The sequence below is a fragment of the Schistocerca piceifrons genome, chromosome 1 (genome assembly GCF_021461385.2).
Source record: "Schistocerca piceifrons isolate TAMUIC-IGC-003096 chromosome 1, iqSchPice1.1, whole genome shotgun sequence".
NCBI classification, from domain to species: Eukaryota; Metazoa; Arthropoda; class Insecta; order Orthoptera; family Acrididae; genus Schistocerca; species Schistocerca piceifrons.
In genome coordinates, this window is record NC_060138.1 from 853,346,053 (window position 1) to 853,353,492 (window position 7,440).

The following is a 7,440-nucleotide window of genomic DNA, read 5'->3' on the forward strand; positions in this document are numbered from 1 at the left end:
TCTTCTAAACTAAACTTGTGAAGATGACTAATTTATTGAAACTGGTAAAGATAAAATTTATTTACAACTGATGACTGAAATTTATCTAGGGAAAAAACATAATTTTAATACTTCATTTGCAGTACTGCTTGTACTTCACACACTATGTGTCTGCATTTGAATTGTTCTGCAGCTATTTGATGTGAAATTATATGGATTCTGTAATCTCAATAGCTTGTGTTTGATATTTCACCTTACTTGCATGTGTTGCTGTGCTTATCTGATTGTAAATATTTTTCGTATTCTCCATGATATCCTTCAAACTAATGACTAGATTGGTCATAAGAGCAAAGTAGCAGGCTGTTGATTTGGTTGTAATTTGGGGTGTCTTGCTGTGTTTTGGGAATGAATAGAAGCATTGGAATCAACACCAGAGGCTGTTAAACAATGTTGAAGAGGGCGCGCACGCGTCTCTCTCTCTCTCTCTCTCTCTCTCTCTATCTCTCTCTCTCTATCTCTCTCTCTATCTCTCTCTCTCTATCTCTCTCTCTCTCTATCTCTCTCTCTCTATCTCTCTCTCTCTCTCTCTATCTCTATCTCTCTCTCTCTCTATCTCTCTCTCTCTCTATCTCTCTCTCTCTCTATCTCTCTATCTCTCTCTCTCTCTCTCTCTCTCTCCCCTATGGTTTCAAGTTTCCCAGGAAATTAAAATGTATTAAATATCCTTATGATAGGTACTAAAAAAATGCTGTGGGCCTACATTTTTCTCTAGTGTTTCCAACATTTCTATAGTTCTTCAAATTTAATTTTGAAAAATGATGCTATATGACCTCACCAAAATACCTCTTATTAACTTTGAAATCTTCGGTACATTTGTGCTCCATCTGAACTGCAATTCCTCGAAACTAATGGAACAGTGTATGGTTACTGTTACTCTGACTTGCTGCAATTGGAATAAATGGTGATAATTACTATATGAGAAATTTATTGATAGAAAATAGTGTTACAAAAAGTTTCTGAAGATATTAACATTATGTTGACAGTAATTAGGAAGTTGCATCATCTCATTTAGCTTTCTTGTATGTAAAATTGCTCTGATTGGTGGCTTTATGGCACAGTATAATATGCACGACTTAATCTGTTGCTTAACCTATTGTCATAAATAATACTTCATTGTGCTTTCTCTGTTGTATAGCAGCTGTACTTCAGCAAACTTAGTTGCCTTAACTGCAAAGAGTAGCAATCGAAGACTGCTGTAAATATTTTCTGTGTGCTATGTGAACTGAAGTAAAATTGCCTGGGAATGGTGCATTAACAATGTGTTGTACAGTAGAGTCATATTTCATGTTAATGTATGCTTAAAACTCGTGTCTTCAGACACTTAGACTTTTTTGAAAGAACACTTTTTTTTAGTATAAGGGATATGAAAGATAATATATACGAAGGTAATGAACCTAGAGTGGGGTAAAAATTGTACTTCCAATCAGACAAAACTATTTTCCAATTACCAATACTAGTGTATCACTGTTACAATAACTACGCTGGCCGGGGTGGCCGAGTGGTTCTAGGCGTTACAGTCTGGAACCGCGCAACCGCTACATCGCAAGTTCGAATCCTGCCTCGGGTGTGGATGTGTGTGATGTCCTTAGGGTAGTAAGGTTTAAGTAGTTCTAAGTTCTAGGGGACTGATGACCTTAGAAGTTAAGTCCCATAGTGCTCAGAGCCACTTGAACAATAACTACACTGTCTAATAAAGTGAAATGGTCTGTTTTTTGAAACCCTGTCATTTTCCCCCATTGTAATGTAGAAGTGTGACATCTGGTGCAAAGACACCTACAAACTTTCTCTATAATGGTGCAAAAGTGTGGCTCCTGCGACATCCTTTAGGCTTGGTGATTTGGACAGCAATGCGTCTGCACATTGGCACCAAATTTCAACCCAATTCTGCTCAATGCACCCATAGACAAGTCAGGCAATGGGAAGTTTTTCACACCTTCCATTAACATCTCTCCCTCCTCCCTCCTTACCCCTTCTCTCTCTCTCTCTCTCTCTCTCTCTCTCTCTCTCTCTCTCTCTCTCCCCCTAGCCACGCTTCCCTAGCCACGCTTCCCTAGCCACGCTTCCCTAGCCACGCTTCCCTAGCCACGCTTCCCTAGCCACGCTTCCCTAGCCACGCTTCCCTAGCCACGCTTCCCTAGCCACGCTTCCCTAGCCACGCTTCCCTAGCCACGCTTCCCTAGCCACGCTTCCCTAGCCACGCTTCCCTAGCCACGCTTCCCTAGCCACGCTTCCCTAGCCACGCTTCCCTAGCCACGCTTCCCTAGCCACGCTTCCCTAGCCACGCTTCCCTAGCCACGCTTCCCTAGCCACGCTTCCCTAGCCACGCTTCCCTAGCCACGCTTCCCTAGCCACGCTTCCCTAGCCACGCTTCCCTAGCCACGCTTCCCTAGCCACGCTTCCCTAGCCACGCTTCCCTAGCCACGCTTCCCTAGCCACGCTTCCCTAGCCACGCTTCCCTAGCCACGCTTCCCTAGCCACGCTTCCCTAGCCACGCTTCCCTAGCCACGCTTCCCTAGCCACGCTTCCCTAGCCACGCTTCCCTAGCCACGCTTCCCTAGCCACGCTTCCCTAGCCACGCTTCCCTAGCCACGCTTCCCTAGCCACGCTTCCCTAGCCACGCTTCCCTAGCCACGCTTCCCTAGCCACGCTTCCCTAGCCACGCTTCCCTAGCCACGCTTCCCTAGCCACGCTTCCCTAGCCACGCTTCCCTAGCCACGCTTCCCTAGCCACGCTTCCCTAGCCACGCTTCCCTAGCCACGCTTCCCTAGCCACGCTTCCCTAGCCACGCTTCCCTAGCCACGCTTCCCTAGCCACGCTTCCCTAGCCACGCTTCCCTAGCCACGCTTCCCTAGCCACGCTTCCCTAGCCACGCTTCCCTAGCCACGCTTCCCTAGCCACGCTTCCCTAGCCACGCTTCCCTAGCCACGCTTCCCTAGCCACGCTTCCCTAGCCACGCTTCCCTAGCCACGCTTCCCTAGCCACGCTTCCCTAGCCACGCTTCCCTAGCCACGCTTCCCTAGCCACGCTTCCCTAGCCACGCTTCCCTAGCCACGCTTCCCTAGCCACGCTTCCCTAGCCACGCTTCCCTAGCCACGCTTCCCTAGCCACGCTTCCCTAGCCACGCTTCCCTAGCCACGCTTCCCTAGCCACGCTTCCCTAGCCACGCTTCCCTAGCCACGCTTCCCTAGCCACGCTTCCCTAGCCACGCTTCCCTAGCCACGCTTCCCTAGCCACGCTTCCCCATTTGAATTCTACATAGTGGGTCCACTCCAAAGAGGCGCAGTCACGTTCCATGTGGTTGCTGGCCCAAGATTTCCTCTTAGAAGGGTTGAAACTTCGAGGGAGTTTCAGCAGTTTCATAGATTACCAAAAGCATTGTCCTGTGGTTCAACGCATTGTAAACTGTTTCCAACAATGAAGTGTGTGGAAATCTGTGTCCTTCATTGGTGCCTTTTTGCACCACATCCTGAGACTTTTCCGTGTTGATTCTAAGCACTGGTGTGTCTGAATATTTTCCTCGGCTACTCATAAAAAACTGTGATTTCAATGCCGGACACTGTGCTTCTGACCTCGTCTGTCAGGAGAAGGGGAGAAGTATCAGTGATAAGGCGGGGAGGGGAGGGGGAGATGAGGAGCTTTGCATCTTGCGACAAATCCACTGTGTTGTGCAGAATTGTGGTGAAATTTAGTGCCAGGGACACTTTTATTTGTAAGTGTCGTCAACAAACTGTTCAAATCCTTGCTGAGCTGGAGGATGATGATGAAGGGTGCCATATTTTGGCGTCATTATTACAGGAGGATGTCTTGGATATTTTTTAGCCAAATTTTAGATATTTTTTAGCCAAATTTCAAACTTCTGCAACACAGTTTTTGTGTGCAGTGTATGAGGTTATTATAAATAATTGAAGTGATTTCACAGATTTCCTTTGCAATATTGTTTGACTTATGGATACAGGGCATTGCACACACGTAGAAAACCTCTCACCTCTTTCGGTATTAGAAGTGCTCCCCGGTGCAACCCCACTTCCCCTACTGATCCTACAGATGTCAATACTATATATATGTCTTCCCACATGCACAGCATATTCAATGGAATTGGCAGTTGGTGGAAATTTTGAAGTGTTTTTGAAGTGTCATTGTAATGCTCCGGCAGACTGATGTAAATTTATTTCAAGCACAACATCGCTTTATTCGTGCCTGTCACCATCTTGTCTAACTCCTCCCTGCTGTGCTCTTGTGGCAGGAATCTGATGTGCAGCTGCAACGGTACAAAACTTTAACAAATTTACTGTTAATTATGTAGGACAAAATTGAAAAATGTACTATTATACTTGATTTAAAAGAGGAATATGCAGATACATTCTTTGAATTTAGTGCAAGACCACTTCATCACAGTGGGTAGTAACACTTTAACAGTAGATAAGTAAAATCTTCTTCATTTTCAGTCAGCAAATGATAGTGAGACATGTAAGATTAGATTTTACCGACTGTATGGAATAGTTGACCTAATAAAATGACCTGTAGGAACTTTTATTGCATAAGTGTATTTGCATGTAATGAAAAATGTTCAGAGGAACCGGTGTTGAAATTTAATTATATTCACAGTTCGAGTGAAGTGTGGCTACGGAGAGCTTCGACTGCGACCCGGCTGCCAGCACCTTCACCTACCGTCGCAAGGTTACCGAAGCGTGGAACAGCTGCCACAGTGCAGTCAAACTCTGCCCAGCTCCCAGTTCATAGCCACACACCGTCCTCTGGCATCCCAACGAGAAGGCCTCAGCAGCTTCCTGTCGTGACTACAAAGACTAGCTGACAAAGAGCACAGTAAAAACCTTCTACAAATGTGCAATATTTTTCAAAGGTGCGCTATTGACCCTCTCCACCTCCTTGAAATGTGACTCCCCCATTCTAGAAATCCCCTGCCCACTGCAGCCCTACTTTGCACTTCAGGAGATAAATCATTTTAATCCAGTTTTCTGTTTAGAACAAGCAGATGTCAAAAAAATTATAGTTTCTCTATTCTCTACCCTACTCAATCCACTAAGAACAAAGAGTACACAGATATTTACCTGATATTATGCAACCAGTATGATCTGTTTTTAATTACCGAAAGACTCTAGTAGGCTTACTGAAAGAGTTTTGTAACTTTTGGGAATACTTCTTAAATATTTGATGACTCTAATGCCACTGACAGTCGTATCGTATGTCTGTTGTTGCCACACAAAAGTAATTTTGTTTGCATATTTGGTTACACTCTTCAGAGTCATACCAGGTTTGTTTCTATCAGGTTGTAATACTTGTGTGAAACGTTTAGGAGACTGAAGCTGTAACGAATAGTGGAATACATATAAGCAGCTAAGTTAGTTGATCTCAGAGTTGTGAAGTCTGTGTAACTGCAGATGTCTTTCATTGTAGCTGTGTTTGGGGTGGGTGAGGTGAGGTGGGTGGGTGAGAGATAGAGAGATAGAGAGATAGAGAGAGAGAGAGAGAGAGAGAGAGAGAATGAATATGGATGTAACACATTTCCTTTCTTTTATCAATAAAATTGATTGAAGAACAAAAAATGTCACCTAGAGAGTCTGTGCAATGTCACCCATTCATCTGAATTACTTACGTAGTACCAGTAGGAACTGTGGGCCTTCTAGGTCTATTCAACCAGTAAAAGTGTAATAGATACACTGTCATTCTGACTGTTTTAATATATTAAAAGAAACTTTGTGTGTTGTTTCTGTGCGTGTAGTATACAGTACAGTCATATTGGTGCTTTCAGTTTTCAGTGCAGTTTGTTTGTGTCCCAACTTTACACAGTGTTCAACTGTACATATTAGAAAAAAACGGTGTTCTTTCCAGCTGCTGAGACATTCTGCACCCAATGTGTGGCCTTCATGTTCTTAAAGACAGTCAAACATTAACTTGATATCTAATGATTCTTGTCTGATGAAAACATTAGGTGTGCAGATTACCTGTATAACAGATCATTTTGAACTGATTAACAAGTAATAAGAAAACTCATACTAAAACACTTGTATCAATAAAACTAGACTTGTTACTCACTTGCGAGAGCATACTGAAAGGAACAGATATTCTAGGATGCTGTTGATAAATCCTCTTATTTCATAGCTTACACAACTACTTTTATAGGAAAGCTCCCACATGTCCATGAGAGACAAATTGCTTTGGTGGTATAACTCTGTTGCTTTAAAAAAGTTGTATAGTCTGGCAGGAAATGGAGGAATGTCAACACTGTGCAACTGAATACCAAATTCTTCCACGACATCCTGTTTTACAAATCAGTTCATCATTGAGAATCAAAATGTAAGTTGATGTTTATTACATTTTCGTTTTCACTCTACTGTTGCCTAAAGAAACTTGCAGTTTCTGAACATTATATGAAAGATTTTAAATATTCAGGCCTTTTATGGATCAGTTTCATATAATGAAGTTCTGTAGATAGTAAAATTGAAACTTGTGTGTTGTGTATAATTATTAAGGGTTAATGGTTCACAAGTAAACAAATACATAAACATGAAATAAGCTGACTGTATCCCACATAACAAAGTACCCATTGTACTCATAGATGAAAATGTGTATTTCATATTTATTCTCTGATGAAACTAGACCTAATAAAGTGTAAACTTATTTGTCAAAAGGCAAGAAAGGTACTGAAACACAGTGAGATGTTTGATTTTTGTTTCCATTGACTGTCAGTAACAACACAGCTGAAATGACTCAGATGTAATATATTTTAATATGTAATAAAATGTGTAAACTCAGTAATCATGTCTGCAGGTAGGGGGATAATTTCTTGTATAACTATCTTTCTAGTTGTGCATCTGTATGCATAAGTACTGTGATTACGGCTTTGCAGTATTGTAAATTTACAATCAGAAACATTCCTTAAATGAAAATCTTTTTTTGTCATTGCTTTGTAATAGTGTGTAAATGATCTCATCATTTAGTTATAATGTACTTAAAAAAGCTTCAACATTTGCCTTCCCGCAAATTGTACTTGGAGCACAAATGTAAAAATTGTGAGAGCACAAGATTTGACTGTGTTTTGTAATGGGTGATACACACCAGTATTCAATGAGGAAAGTGATATTAACATACTTCCTGCTGTTGCTAGTGCCAGCAAAATTAAGTAAACAGTATAATTTAAAAATATAGTCTTAAATATCATGTTAGTATCATCTTTCAGTTCGTTAAGTTCAGTATTTCATATTTAAATTCATTCTGGAAAAGCAGTTGACCATTTCAGTGGTGCAGGTTTCATTCTCAATCATAATTTTATTAAAAAAAAAAAAACTAGAGTGGTACCATCCAGTGCAGAAAAGATATCGAATACAAGTCAATGCGTGTGTAAAATTTGTTTTATTGTAAAATAAAATTTTTTGATTATGG

At 41.7% G+C, this 7,440-nt stretch overlaps 1 protein-coding gene across 1 annotated transcript in view; it reads left to right on the forward strand.

Moving 5' to 3' along the window:
* LOC124715651 overlaps positions 1–7,440 on the forward strand; it is a 622,306-nt gene extending 614,866 nt beyond the window's left edge. Inside the window, exon 18 of the mRNA XM_047243112.1 lies at positions 4,645–7,440. Coding sequence (XP_047099068.1) covers positions 4,645–4,852 — 208 coding nt within the window. The 3' untranslated portion in view covers positions 4,853–7,440. The remainder of the gene's footprint in view (positions 1–4,644) is intronic.